Consider the following 15,753-nt stretch of genomic DNA (forward strand, 5'->3'; position numbering starts at 1 on the left):
CTTCTGCTAGCTTTTGAATGTGTTTGCTCTTGCTTCTCCAGTTCTTTTAATTGTGATGTTAGGGTGTCAATTTTAGATCTTTCCTGCTTTCTCTTATGGGCATTTGGTGCTATAAATTTCCCTCTACACACTGCTTTAAATGTGTCCTAGAGATTCTCGTGTGTTGTGTCTTTGTTCTCATTGGTTTCAAAGAACATCTTTATTTCTGCCTTCATTTCGTTATGTACCCAATAGTCATTCAGGATCAGGTTATTCAGTTTCCATGTATTTGAGCGGTTCTGAGTGAGTTTCTTAGTCCTGAGTTCTAGTTTGATTGCACTGTGGTCTGAGAGACACTTTGTTATAATTTCTGTTCTTTTACATTTGCTGAGGAGTGCTTTCCTTCCAACTATGTGGTCAATTTTCAAATAAGTGTGATGTGGTGCTGAAAAGAATGTATATTCTGCTGATTTGGGGTGAAGAGTTCTATAGATGTCTATTAGGTCTGCTTACTGCAGAGGTGAGTTCAATTCCTGGATATCCTTGTTAACTTTCTGTCTCGTTGATCTGTCTAATGTTTACAGTGGGGTGTTAAAGTCTCCCATTATTATTGTGTGGAAATTTAAATCTCTTTGTAGGTCTCTAGGGACTTGCTTTATGAATCTGGGTGATCCTGTATTGGGGGCATATATATTTAGGATAGTTAGTTCTTCTTGTTGAATTGATCCCTTTACCATTATGTAATGGCCTTCTTTGTCTCTTTTGATCTTCGTTGGTTTAAAGTCCGTTTTATCAGAGACTAGGATTACAACCCCTACTTTTTTTTGTTTTCCATTTGCTTGTTAGATCTTCCTCCATCCCTTTATTTTGAGCCTATGTGTGTCTCTGCACGTGAGATGGGTCTCCTGAATACAGCACACTGATGGGTGTTGACTCTTTATCCAATTTGCCAGTCTGTGTCTTTTAATTGGAGCATTTAGACCATTTACATTTAAGGTTAATATTGTTATGTGTGAATTTGATCCTGTCATTATGATATCAGCTGGTTGTTTTGCTTGTTAGATGGTGCAGTTTCTTCCTAGCATCGATGGTCTTTACAATTTGGCATGATTTTGCAGTGGCTGGTACTGGTTGTTTCTTTCCATGTTTAGTGCTTCCTTCAGGGTCTCCTGTAAGGCAGGCCTGGTGGTGACAAAATCTCTCAGCATTTGTTTGTCTGTAAAGGATTTTATTTCTCCTTCACTTATGAAACTTAGTTTGGCTGGATATGAAATTCTAGGTTGAAAATTCTTTTCTTTAAGAATGTTGAATATTGGCCCCCACTCTCTTCTGGCTTATAGAGTTTTTGCCAAAAGATTCGATGTTAGTTTGATTGGCTTCCCTTTGTGGGTAACCCAACCTTTCTCTCTGGCTGCTCTTAACATTTTTTCCTTCATTTCAACTTTGGTGAATCTGTCTTGGGGTTGCTCTTCTCAAGGCGTATCTTTGTGGTATTCTCTGTATTTCCTGAATTTGAACGTTGGCCTGCCTCATTAGGTTGGGGAAGCTCTCCTGGATAATATCCTGAAGAGTGTTTTCCAACTTGGTTCCATTCTCCCCGTCACTTTCAGGTTCACCAATCAGATGTAGATTAGGTCTTTTCACATACTCCATACTTCTTGGAGGCTTTGTTCATTTCTTTTTACTCTTTTTTCTCTAAACTTCTCTTCTTGCTTCAATTCATTCATTTGATCTTCAATCACTGATACCCTTTCTTTCACTTGATCAAATCAGCTACTGAAGCTTGTGCATGAGTCACATAGTTCTCGTGCCATGGTTTTCAGCTTCATCAGGTCATTTAAGGACTTCTCTACACTGTTTATTCTAGTTAGCCATTCGTCTAATCTTTTTTCAAGGTTTTTAGCTTCTTCGCAGGGGTTCGAACATCCTCCTTTAGCTTGGAGAAGTTTATTACTGATCGTCTAAAGCATTCTTCTCTCAACTCGTCAAAGTCATTCTCCATCCAGCTTTGTTCCATTGCTGGTGAGGAGCTGCGTTCCTTTGGAGGAGAAGAGGTGCTCTGATTTTTTGAATTTTCAGCTTTTCTGCTCTGGTTTCTCCCCATCTTTGTGGTTTTATCTACCTTTGGTCTTTGATGATGGTGATGTACAGATGGGGGTTTGTTGTGGATGTCCTTGCTGTTTGTTAGTTTTCCTTCTAACAGTCAGGACCCTCACTGCTGGTCTGTTGGAGTGTGCTGGAGGTCCAGTCCAGACCCTGTTAGCTAGAGGTCCACTCCAGACCCTCTGTCTGGGTATCACCAGTGGAGGCTGCAGAACAGCAAATATTGCAGAACGGAAAATGTTGCTGCCTGATCCTTTCTCTGGAAGTTTCGTCTCAGAGGGGCACCCAGCTATATGAGGTGTCAGTTGGCCCCTACTGGGAGGTGTCTCCCAGTTAGGCTACTCAGGGGTCAGGGACCCACTTGAGGAGGCAGTCTGTCTGTTCTCAGATTTCAAACTCTGTGCTGGGAGAACCACTACTCTCTTCAAAGTTGTCAGGCAGGGACATTTAAATCTGCACAAGTTTTTGCTGCTGTTTGGTCAGCTATGCCCTGCCCCCAGAGGTGGAGTCTACAGAGAAAGGCAGGCAGGCCTCCTTGAGCTGCAGTGGGCTCCACCCAGTTTGAACTTCCTGGCTGCTTTGTTTACCTACTCAAGCCTCAGCAATGTGGGACACCCCTCCCCCAGCCTCACTGCTGCCTTGCAGTTCGATCTCTGACTGCTTTGCTAGCAGTGAAGGAGGCTCTGTGGGCCTGGGACCCTCTGAGCCAGGCATGGGATATAATCTCCTGGTGTGCCGTTTGCTAAGGCCTTTGGAAAAGTGCAGTATTAGGGTGGGAGTGACCCTATTTTCCAGGTACCATCTGTCACAGCTTCCCTTTGCTAGGAAAGGGAATTCCCTGTCCCCTTGTGCTTCCCAGGTGAGGCGATGCCCTACCCTGCTCCGTGGGCTGCACCCACTGTCTGACTAGCCCCAATGAGATGAACCCGGTACCTCAGTTGGAAATGCAGAAATCACCCATCTTCTGCGTCACTCATGCTGGGAGCTGCAGACTGGAGCTCTTCCTATTCGGCCATCTTTCATAGCCTTTTTGGATAGTAACTCGTCCCTGTGTCAAAATTTTTGTGCTTTTTGTGCTTAATTATTTAAAAAAGTAACCTACATTTATTATTTCAATTATTTTAATTCCTGTGAATCTATTTAACTGTTGCTGCTTCTGATTTTTTCTCATGGTTTTTATTGTGTGCTTGTATGCCTCATAGTTTTGATTGTAAGCTTATGTTTGCTGAGAATTTTTTATTTATTTTATTTTAATTGACACAGAATTGTACATATTCATGGGGTATAATGTGACACTTCAATGCATGTATATATGGGTTAATGATCAAATAAAGGTAATCAGTATATCCATCACCTCAAATATTTATTATTTGTTGTTTGTAGTGAGAATATTCAAAATCTTTTCTTATTTCTGGGCTCTATGTTCCATTCCATTGGTCTATGTGTTTGTTTTTTTGCCAGTACCATGTTGTTTTCAATAGTATAACTTTGTAGTATATTTTGAAGTTAGGTAGTATGATGCCTCCAGTTTTGTTTTTTTTTCTCAAGAATGATTTGGCTAGTAAAGGTCTTTTGTTGTTTCATACAAATTTTAGGATTACAAATTTTTTTCCATGAAGAATGTTATTGGTATTTTGATAGGGAATGCATTGAATCTATTGGTTGTTTAGGGTAGTATGGACATTTTAACAATATTAATTATTCCACTCCATGAACACAGTATATATTTCTGTTTAATTGTGTTCTCTATAATTTCCTTCATCAATGTTTTATAGTTTTCAGTATAAAAGATATTTCACCTCTTTGGTTAGATTTCTTTTTAGGTATCTTTGTTTTCTGGTAGCAATTATAAATGGAATTGTTTTCTTGATTTCGTTTTTAGCTAGCTCACCATTAGCATATACAAATGCTACTCATTTCTGAATGTTAAATTTGTATCCTTCAACTTTACTAAATTTGTCTATTAGTTATAACAAGTTTTGGTGAAGTGTGTAGGGTTTTCCATATATATGATCATATGATCTGCAAACAGGGATAGTTTGACGCCCCTCCTTTCCAATTTTGCCTTTTATTTCTTTCTCTTGCCTGATTACTCTGGCTAGGACCCCCAGTACTATGTTGAATAGAAGTGGTGAAAGTGGATATCCTCATCCCAGATCTTAGGAGAAAATCTTTCAACTTTTCCACATTCAGTATGATATTTGTTGTGGGCTTGTCATATATGGACTTTTTAGTGTTGAGGTACATACCTTCTATATCTAATTTGTTGACAGTTCTTAACATGAAGGGATGAATTTTGTCAAATTATTTTTCTTCATCTATTGAAATGATGATATGGATTTTATCCTTCATTCTGTTAATGTGGTGTATCATATTTATTGGTTTGTATAAACTGACCTATTCTTACATCCCTGGGATGAATTCCCTTGGTCATAGTGGATGATGTTTTTAATGTGCTACTGATTTTGGTTTACTAATATTTTATGAGCATTTTTGCATATATATCAGAGTGACCTGTAGTTTCTTTTTTGGTTGAGTCCTCATCTGGTTTGGGTGCTAGGGTAATGCTGGCCTTGTAGAATGACTTTGGAATATATTCTCCTCTTCAATTTTCTTGAATAGTTTGGGGAGAATTGGTATTAGTTCTTTAAAAGTTTGGTAGAATTCATTGGTGAAACCATCAGGTCCTGGGTTTTTTCTTCAATGGGGTACTTTTTTTTTTTTTTGAGATGGAGTTTCACTCTGTCACCCAGGCTAGAGGACAGTGGCATGATCTTGGCTTACTGCAACCTCCCAGTCCTGGGTTCAAGTGATTCTCCCGCCTCAGCTTCCCAGGTAGCTGGGATTACAGGCACGCACCACCAAGCCCAGCTAATTTTTGTATTTTTAGTAGAGATGGGGTTTCACCATGTTGGCCAGGCTGGTGTGGAACTCCCAACCTCAGGTGATCTGCCCGCCTCAGCCTGCCAAAGTGCTGAGATTACAGGCATGAGCCACAGCACCCGACCAGGATATGTTCTGTTACTGCTTTAATTTCCTCACTCATTGGTGTTTTCAGATTTTCTATGTCTTCATTGTTCAATCTTGGAATTGAACAATGGAAGGTTGCATGTGTCCAGGAATTTATTCTTTTTTTAGATTATCCAATTTGTTCGTATATTATTGTTCACAATAGCCTTTTATAATTCTTTGTATTTCTGTGGCATCTAAAGGTTCGTCAGTTTTGTTTTCAAACATGATCTTTTTGTTGATGTTTTGTATTTTTCTGCCTGTATTTCATTTATGTATGCTTTGATCTTTCTTAATTACTTCCTTCTAATTTTGGGTTTAGTTTGTTCTTTTCTTGTCCTTTTTTTTTTTTTTTTTTTGGATATGGAGTCTCTCTCTGTCTCCCAGTTGCCCAAGCTGGAGTGCAGTGGCATGATCTCGGCTCACTGCAGCCTCTGTCTCCTTGGTTCAATTGATTCTTTTGCCTCAGCCTCCCAAGTACCTGAGATTACAGGTGTGTATCACCAGGCCCAGCTAATTTTTGTATTTTTAGTAGAGATAGGGTTTCACCATGTTGGCCAAGCTGGTCTCGAACTCCTGACCTCAAGTGATTGCCTGCTTCAGCCTCCCAAAGTGCTGGGATTACAAGTGTGAGCCATGCTGCCCAGCCTGTTCTTGTTTTTGTAGTTCCTTGAGGTGCGTCATTAGGTTGTCATCTTTCTCTTCCATTTCAATACATGTAAGCATTTATTGATATAAACTTCCCTTTTAGAACTGCTTTTTCTGTATTCCAAAGACTTTGATATGTTGTCTTTCTATTTGTCTCAAGGAATTTTTAAATTTCCCTTTTAAAGTCTTCACTGATCCATTGGTTCTTTAGGAGCATATTGTTTAATTCTCATGTATTTGTAAAGTTTCTGAATTTCTTCCTGTTGCTGATTTCTAGTTTTATAACATTGTGGTCAGAAAACATATTTAAAATGATTTTGATCTTTTAAAATTTGTTAAGGCTTGTCTTGTGCTAGTAAGAAAAATGTGTATTCTGCAGTTGTTGGGTGAAATGTTCTGTAAATATCTGTTAGGTCCAATTGGTCTATTGTGTGGTTTAAGTCCAATGTTTCTTTGTTTATTTTCTGTCTGGATGATCTGTCCGTTGCTGAGAGTGGGGTGTTGAAGTTGAAGTTCATGATTATTACTATATTGCAGTCGATTGCTTTCTTTAATCTAATAAATAACTGCTTTTTATTTTTGGGTGCTCTAGTGTTAGGTGCATACATATTTACGATTTTTTTGTTTTTGCTGAATTAACCCATGTATCATTCTATAATGATCTTCTTTGTGCTTTTTTGTGATTTTTGATTTGAAGTCTATTTTATCTGATATAAGTGAAGCTACTCCTGGTCTCTTTTAGTTTACATTTGCATGTGAGATCAATTTTTCATCCCTTCACTTTCAGTGTATGTGTCTTTACATGTGAAGTGAGTTTCTTGTAGACATTGTATAGGTGAGTCTTGCTTATTTTTCTCCCCATTTGGCCACTCTATATCTTTTAATTGGAAAATTTAATTCATTTCCATTCAAGATTATTATTGACAGATAAGAACTTACTCCTGCCATTTTGTTAACTCTTTTCTAGATACTTTGTTTCTTTCTTCTACTCTTATTGTTTCTCTTTGTGACTCGGTGGTTTTCCATAGTGATAAGCTTTGACTCATTTCTCTTTTTCGTTTGTGTATCTGTTGTAATTTTTTTCTTTTTGGTTATTCTGGGGCTTACATTAAAAGAACTTACAATATTTTAAGCTGATAACAACTTAACTTTGGTCACATACAAATATTCTAGACTTTTCTCCTCCCCCATCCACAATTCATAATTTCCTTCAGGTCATTATTTTAAATTCCTTTTCAGGAAATTTATAAATTTCCATTTCTTAGGTGTCAGTTACTGGAGGATTCTTCTGCTTCTTTGATGGTGTCATTTTTCTTTGCTTTTTCATGTATCTTGTATCCCTGTGTTGATATTTGTGCATCTAATGGAATGGTCAACTCTTTTAATTTTAGGGAGTGGCTTTTGAAGGGAATCACTTTCACCAGCAGATGTGTCTGAGGGTGTTGGTTGGGTAGGGTACACTGGCTTTTGTTCTATGTGGGTGCAGTAGTGTAGTCTCTGTAGTTTTTTAAGCTGTAGTCAACTTTATCGATACCTCTAAGGGCCTTCGTGTGGCTAGTTTGCTGGCTCAGGACGGGTCACCCCGGGACACAAGGGGTATGTGAGCACAAGAACAAGTCCACTGGTTAAGGTGGGGACCCGTTGTGAGATGGATACATGGCTGGTGAGCATTCAGCAGCCAGTCTGTCAGCTTGGGTTACGGCTCCTCTGGGGGCAGTGTACTTGGCTGGCAAGCATGAGGCTTGGCTTGCCAACTTAGAGCAAAAGTCCCCCGAAAATGACATGCCCAGCTGGTGAGCTTACTGGTGGCATATGCGGACAGGTCTGCCAGCTCAGGTTGGGGCATCCTTAGAAGCCAACTGTTGAGTGTACCAGGGGCATGCAGGGGCTGGTCCACTGGTTTGGGTGTGGCTCGCTTTGGAATCGTGCTGCTTGCTGGTGAGCATGCTGACTGTGCATGAGGCCAGTTTGGACTTGGTTTCTCTGCTTAGCAAGATTGTCTGTTCCTTTGAGGGCAAGGTGCTATATGGGCTCCAAGGATGGGGCACTGGATCTAGGCTCTGAGAGACAGGTTCCGGGTACTGCAGTCACTAGGTTGTGAAAGGTGGAACACTTCCTAGGGAGCTTGTTCCCAGGGGGTAGGGAGCTGTAGCAGCTCAGCAAGGGAATGGTATACTACTGTGTGTGAAGGTAGTGTTATGGCCGTGTAGCTTCGGGAATGAAAAGAGATGGTGGCTACTGGCTCCTAGAACAGGCTGTACTCTAGTTGTGGCTCTGGTTTCAAAATGGCATCATATAGCTGCAGCTTGGGTCACAGGGATGAGGGCATACAACGTGACTTCCTTCTCTGGGGCAGAGCAGCCATGTGGCTGTCAGGCAGCTCCCTAAACTGGACTCAGGGTCTCTAGGAACTGGAGGATTCTCAGTAACAAAGAGTGCAGATGTCTGCGACATTAATGGGGGCTTCTGGGGCCTCTTGCTTGCCTAGTCCCACTGGATGCACCTTCTTGTTCTGAGCTAATCCCGTCTGGGGAGATGGCGGTGTGGCAGAGGCAGGGTGTTTCATTCTCTTCTCTATGTGACCCTCACTAAAGGTCTCCTTGTCCCACAGGATTTTCTGTCTCTCTCTCCTGCTGTATTCCAGTGCACTCCCTCAAAGACTCCAGTACAAACGTACTTTCTTATTTGTTGTTTTGGCTCTTTTTTTGGTGGGCAGTATGAGCATTAAGCTTTTCTAGTCGGCTCTCTTGCTTCGCCCTGGCTGGGCTTTTCTATGGAAACCTGTGAGGTATATGCATCAGAAAGTTTTTGCCTTCGTTTCTGTGAAGTATCACAGGGCGTTGCCAACCTAGAATTACTTTTTATGTTAATGACTTCACTTGGTGTTTCTTGGTTTTTGAATTCTGAGGTTTCTCAGCTTTAAATACTCAAGAGAGCCTTTTTGTTTATACCATAAGAAGGCCAGACTTCGGTGAATTTCTCAGCATCGTCCTATTTTAGTAGGCAGATTTATTTTTGTGGTTCACTTTTTATCTGAAGGCATTGCCTTTGAAGGTGCTCACTTTACCTAAAGTCTCAGTTCCAACACCTGGCTCCTGCAAGATCAGGCTTTGTCTCTAGTTCTTATATTACCATTACAATATGTTTACTTTTCTGGTTTTATGCCTTTTAGTCTCTTTTCATTAGCCACTGGGATTTCCTTTACTTTTTTTTTAAAGCTCTGCTTTGCACGCCGTTTCATATTCTGCACAGTATAACTGGTTTTGTAGTGGGAAGTTTTCCGGTTATCTAGTCGGCCGTATTACATAAGTTCTATGTAGGAATGCACGAGTGTATATATACAGAGAATATACCTTTTAAACTTCAAAAATCTTTTCTATCATAAAAATGTCATGCATATTAAACAACTGTGAAGGAACTGTCAGTGACTTAATATGTTGATAGATTGACACTGTGTGGGAAACAGCTTGAGAATATTAGGGGTTATTTTTATAATACCACCTCAGGCTTTAATATCAGATTCATAGAAGCGTGTTTAGTTAGTAAGTCATGTAGTGAATCGAGTATATAACTTTATCTACTGGCCAGAAATACACTATTTTTCCAGAATAAATTTCAGGAAAAAAAAATGTTTTATCTATTGTAGCAAAAATATAAGAAAATAACAGACTTTAAAACATGTATAAATTGCTGTTTTGTGAGCCTAGATGATGTCCATTAGCAGCAGGATTATGCTGCACTCAAGGATTATAATCACCAAAGGCTTATAAAGGAATGCTCCATTTTCTTAAATTCTTATTGTCATGGTGAAGCCCTGGTACAATATTTTTGACAAGAAAACAAACACAAAAATGCTGATGAAAATTAGACTGTAAATTATCCCAGTAAGTTGTCCTAAAATGTAAGCGGTACCTCGAATATCAGCCCTCAGGAATATTACAATTGTATTTTTATAATGCAAAATACAGAGTAAGTATTCTGTAAGCTAAATCTTTAGAAAAGACTACTAGTATGGATATGAAATCAAATTCTTTCTTTCTTGGATTTCTTATTATGAAGATATTGAGAAAGTTGATTGGTTTCTGTAACTGCCCTCGAATCTCATTTTCTTAATGAGACTCACCTTGCCCACCCTCTTTAATAATGCAATCTGCAATTCCCTAACACTCCCTCCTTACTGCCCGGTCTACCCATTCCACTTAGCCCGCTCTACTTTCTTTCCTATAGCATTTAACCTCTTCTCATATATTACACTATTTATAAGTTTATTATGTGCAGTGTTTTTGGTTTGTCTTCTCCCACTAGAAAGTTAAAATCTACCAAGGGCAGGGATCTTGGTGTGTTTTGTTTACTATTATATCTCCAATGACTAGAGTAGTACCTGTCACATAGTAGGTGTTCAAAAATGACTCAGGATGTGAATAAGGTTTTATTTGCCTGCCTATAAATTAGAGTGATAATTCATGACCCCCTTATTTCTTTTGTGGGTACAAATTAGATATGTATATGCCAAGTATATTGACTTGTCTGAAAGAAAGTTGACAGTCATAGGATAATAGCAGTTATTATATTTGGGATGTATTAAGTGACTTAGCCTTTAAATGTCTCAAAGTTTCCATCTTAAATCTAAGTCCATGGCAATTTTACTTACACAATATCTCTTCTATAGCAACAGAACATGTGTAACATTCAGAACTTGATTAAAGATCATACCTCATTTTTTTCTTTGAGTTTTGTGATCATAACAATCACAGGGCTGTCTTCCTGCCAAACCATCTGCCAGAAATCATCCACAGTGTTGATCATGGGGCCCTGCGTGGCAATGAAGGCTTTCTCCTTGCCACTGTAGCCCTAGATGGAGTAAAGAGACAAAAATATTGGTTTTTAAGTTCATGCCTTGCAGTGAAAGTTTAGGTGAAAGATCTTCAATGAAATAGCTGTGCTTACAAAAGCAACACAGGTTATGGCTTCATTGATTCTAGTACAACAATTTCTAGTTAACAATATCCTTAATGTCATTAACTTGGCAGCAAGTTAAGGATAGCACATGATATTGAAGGTTGTAATGCCCAGTCTCCAGCAGAGACTCACCCTAAAAGGAAAGTCATCATAAAAGACCCATTAACAATGTTGATTATGACTAAGATAAAAAACCAAACAAAATGAAATCTTGCTGGTAATCAAGTTAAACCAAGCTTAATCTACTCTAGGAAAAACAAAATAAAACCAACAATTCCAAATAGAAAATCACCAGAAAGAAATTTGTACTTATTTACTTACCCTAATATAATTAGCATTAATGTAGGTGCTCAATGAATCAGTTACATTTTTTGGTCTTAAACACACTCTGCTGAGGGGATCTAATGAAGAAAACAAAAAAGAATATATTAAACAGACTTACTCTTTTTAAAGTTCCTTAAAATGCCAATAATCAGTAAGTAGAAACCCGTTATGTATTATCTGGTGCATGTCAATGTTTGTCTTTGACATCCATTGCTTGATCTATATGTGTTTATTGAGGGATGTTTGGGCCCATCTTCACTCCTGACATAAAGCTCATCCATAAGCCTGAGATGATGAGTTTATATTTCAGGCCATTTCTCATCTGTTCTGGTTCTCGACCCCATTTCTCATTTATGCTTCCACTCTTATACTTTGGATTTGGAATTTGTACCAGGTCTCCTCACTCCTGTCTCTCTCCTTTCCCTGTGGATGTAAATCAGGCTATACTCTGTCCATTACTTATATTTTACTATCTCATCTCATTTAGACCCTCAGGTCTCAACCTCACCTTGTCTGACCATTACGTCCTGGCCAGATCTCCTGATCTTCTGAGATGGATGAGATTAATAATCTATTATGTGCTATCTGTGTGAGGATAGGAAAGCCAGGGGAAGAGGGAGCTTGCAAAGATAAAGATAAACCTGATTAATTTCAAGCCTGGGCACAGTGGCTTAGGCTGTAATCTCAGCACTTTGGGAGCTTGAGGCAGGAGGATCCCTTGAGCCCGGGAGTTCAAGCCTAGGCAACATAGTGAGACCTCATCTCAATAAGTAAATAAATAAATAAGCCAGGCATGGTGGCTCATGTCTGTGGTTCTAGCTACTTGGGAGACTGAGGCATGAGAATCGCTTGAACCCAAGAGGCGAAGGCTGCAGTGAACCGAGATTGTGCCACTGCCCTCCAGCCTGGACAACAGAGGGAGACCTGTCTCAAAAACAAAAAAACGAAACAAATCAAAACAAAAACTATGATTCATTTCAGTGAGTCTTCAATCTGTTCATAAAATAACAAACAACATATATTTTTTGTTTATTAGATGTCAGACTCTGTTCTTAATGCTTTACAGATATTTTGTCATTTAATTTTCATGTAACTTTAATAAAAGTACCTAAGATAATGGGTAAGACTCCTTCCCCATTTTTCAGATAGGAAACTGAGATAGGTTAAATAATTTGACCAAATTTACACAGCTGAGAAGTAGGTAATGGAGTCAGGCTTTGAATCCACACTAACATTAGAATACCATTAGCCACTATGCTATGCTGCTGCTCTCATGTGAAGATAGCCATGTAAACCGACAATTAAAATACAAAATGTTGTATCATTGTGGTTGCTTAGTTACTTTTTTGAAAAACAGCAAATTCAATGCTTTTCAGCTTCCTTCCTCAGTGGCATGTGGTGTAAAAACAGGGGTGCAGCAAAGAAAAACTTTTTCTACTCCCATATTTTTTTAGAAACACACAATCATTGAGCATCATCTGGGTAAATATAGTTTCTTACATTCCCCACCAAAACTGAGACAATCAAAGAGGAGGTGAGGTAGGAAGTACTAGAGGAAGAAAGTTTCATAGAATATATGTAAATGGGAGTTAAAAATAATTAAAAATTTAACAGGACTTGGCAAACCAAAGTGTTTTAAATTTCACTTTACATATAACTGGGGTTAAAGATAATAAAGGCCGGCCGGGCGCGGTGGCTCAAGCCTGTAATCCCAGCACTTTGGGAGGCCGAGACGGGCGGATCACGAGGTCAGGAGATCGAGACCATCCTGGCTAACACGGTGAAACCCCGTCTCTACTAAAAATACAAAAACTAGCCGGGCGAGGTGGCGGGCGCCTGTAGTCCCAGCTACTCGGGAGGCTGAGGCAGGAGAATGGCGTAAACCCGGGAGGCGGAGCTTGCAGTGAGCTGAGATCCGGCCACTGCACTCCAGTCCGGGCGACAGAGTGAGACTGCAACTCAAAAAAAAAAAAAAAAAAAAAAAAAAAAAAAAAAAAAAGATAATAAAGGCCATAATTAGTTTCAGAAAAAGACTAACCAGCCCATGAGGACAGTGATGGTTTAAAAATGTAGTATCCAATTATCTGAGACTCCTTCTAAAAGAATGTAGTAGAGACTAATTCCCCTCATCTTGAATGTGGGCAGAAATTAAAGACTTGCTTCCAATAAATAGAATATGGCAGCAGGGATGGTGTGTGACTAGGTTATAAAGGGTATTGCAGTTTCCTCCTTGCTCTCTTTCTTGAGTTGCTAGCTCTGGAAGAAGCTAATGGCCATATTTTGAGGGCACTCAAGCAGCCCAACGAAGAGAGAAATAGTGGGGAACTGAGGCCTCCAGCTAATAGCATATGAATGAGCCCTCTTGGAAGCAGATCCCTCAGTGCCAGCCAAGCGTTCAGCTGATTGAAGACATGGCCAACAACTCAATTGAAATCTCATGAAAGACCTTGGGCCAGACACTCAATTAAGCCACTCCCCAATTTCCGGCACACAGAAATTGTGAGATATAAATGTGTATTGTTTTAAGCCACTAAATTCTGGGGTAATTTGTCCCACAGCAATAAATAGGTAATATAGGGACCAATAAGGAGTCAGTCACAAAACTCTGGAGTGACATCATTATCACTGTTATTGTCATTACACTCATTGTTGACTCCTATATGTGTCCGGTAGAGCAGCTAACAGCATTTTATGCCTTATGTCACTTAATCTTCACAATTCTATAAAGTGTACCATTAATAGTCTCTTTATTTAGATTAGGAAATTGCAGCACAGAGACGTTAACAAGGTCACACAGTAAAAAAATGAAGCAGAGAGTTGAAACCAGATTACCAAACTTAGAACTTAACAAGGCCATTATCAAAGATGATGTTGAAAATATATGGTAAAATTTTGCTAGTTTGTCACTAGGATATTTGAAATAAAGACTATATATGTGTATACAAATATATATGTACGTACACACATGCACGTGCATGCACACGCACACACACACATATATACACATATACACACACACACACACACATATACAAACAAGTAATAGGAGCTTCTATCCAGAGATGGATAGATCTGAGCTATAAGTGATGTGGTTTTGGCAAGAGAAAGTCCCATTCTGCTTAAAGCTTTAGATTGACTTGTGAAGACCAAGAAGCTTATCTGATCTTATAAGCCACAGGTAAAATAGCTCCTGATCATGCCACATGGAAGCAACAGAAGTCTAGAAGATGTCAATAAATTCTGGAAATCAGTGGGAAGATCCTTAGGTGGCATCCAAGAATCCCATTCACAGAGGCAGGCTTTCAGTCTATTTGAACCAAAACACTTTGCAAAAGATCCTAGCATGTCCTTTCAGGTGACCTAAAGGAAGTAGGGCGACTGCAGAGATACTTACAGTGGAACAGGTAAGGACTGTTTGAATCAGGATATAACCTGATTGTGAACAAGAAATTGTGGTCCTATGCTCATCAGCATGGAAATCTTTTGGGACATGGGCCTTGAACTTATAAATTCCTTCTAAAGAGATATGTTGGGGCTACTGGTACTGAAGCAAACTACCCTCTTTAAAGCATCCTGGAAACGAGTCCAGTCTCAGTCTTGTCCTTCAGAGCTTTCAAAATGTAGACCCTCTGGAGATGGAAGCTAGCACCAAATTTTCAAAAGCACTTCATTTTCCCCGAAATCTCCTAGAGTCTGAACAGATCTATCTCTACATTTCCTACAATTGTTGGTCAGGGGCAGACTGACCCTCACTTGCATGAGCCATTTTCAATAAGAACCTTGTATCTTATTTTGTATTCATAATGTCGTATTCATTTTTTAAAGACTGCCTTCCAGGGCAAAGCTGCATGACATTGATATGGGCAAAAATTTCTTGGATATGACCCTGAAAGCACAATGAAAGCAAAAATAGACACAGGGGATTGCATCAAACTAAAAAGCTTCTGCATAGCAAATCCACAGATTGGGAGAAAATATTTACAAATCATACGTTAACAAGCGGCTAATATCCAAAATATATCAGGAACTCAAACTACTCAATAACAAGAAAACAAACAGTTCTACTAAAAACGGATAAAGATTTGAACAGACGTTTCTGAAAACAAGACATACAAATGTCCAATAGATCTATGAAAAAATGTTCCACATCTCAAATCATCAGAGAAGTACAAATTAAAACCAGAATATCACTTTATACCTGCTAGAATGGCTATTATCAAAAAGATAAAAGATAAATGCTGGCAAGGATGTGAAGAAAAGAGAGCCCTGGTAGGCTGTGGGTGAGAATGTAAATTAGCACAGCCATTTTGGAAAACAGTATGGAGATTCCTCAAAAACTACGAGTGAACTACCATATGACCCAGCAATTCCACTTCTGGGTATATATCCAAAGGAACTGAAGTCAGTATGTTGAAGAGATATCTGCACTCCTGTGTTCATTGCAGCACTATTTATAATAGCCAAGGTTTGAAAACAATTGGAGTGTCCATCAACAGATGAATGGATTTTAAAAATATGGTCTATATATATAATGGAGTTCTATTTCGCCTTTAAAAAGCAGGAAATTATGTCATTTGTGACAACATAGATAGACTTCACAGACATTATGCTAAATGAAATAAGCCAGGCACAGAGAGACATGATCTTCTTTATGTGTTGAATCTAAAAAAGTTGAATTCGGCCGGGCGCGGTGGCTCAAGCCTGTAATCCCAGCACTTTGGGAGGCCGAGA

At 39.2% G+C, this 15,753-nt stretch overlaps 1 protein-coding gene across 4 annotated transcripts in view; it reads right to left on the reverse strand.

Moving 5' to 3' along the window:
* Positions 1–15,753, reverse strand: part of PTPRR (protein tyrosine phosphatase, receptor type, R) — a 294,565-nt gene that overhangs the window by 48,853 nt on the left and 229,959 nt on the right. For all 4 annotated transcript variants that reach the window (XM_011929328.1, XM_011929329.1, XM_011929330.1 and 1 more), the window contains 2 exons: positions 11,020–11,099; positions 10,453–10,590 (listed from right to left, as the gene is read on the reverse strand). In XM_011929328.1, coding sequence (XP_011784718.1) covers positions 10,453–10,590; positions 11,020–11,099 — 218 coding nt within the window. The remainder of the gene's footprint in view (positions 1–10,452; positions 10,591–11,019; positions 11,100–15,753) is intronic.

This window comes from Colobus angolensis, unplaced genomic scaffold, assembly GCF_000951035.1.
Source record: "Colobus angolensis palliatus isolate OR3802 unplaced genomic scaffold, Cang.pa_1.0 Scaffold80, whole genome shotgun sequence".
NCBI lineage: Eukaryota > Metazoa > Chordata > Mammalia > Primates > Cercopithecidae > Colobus > Colobus angolensis.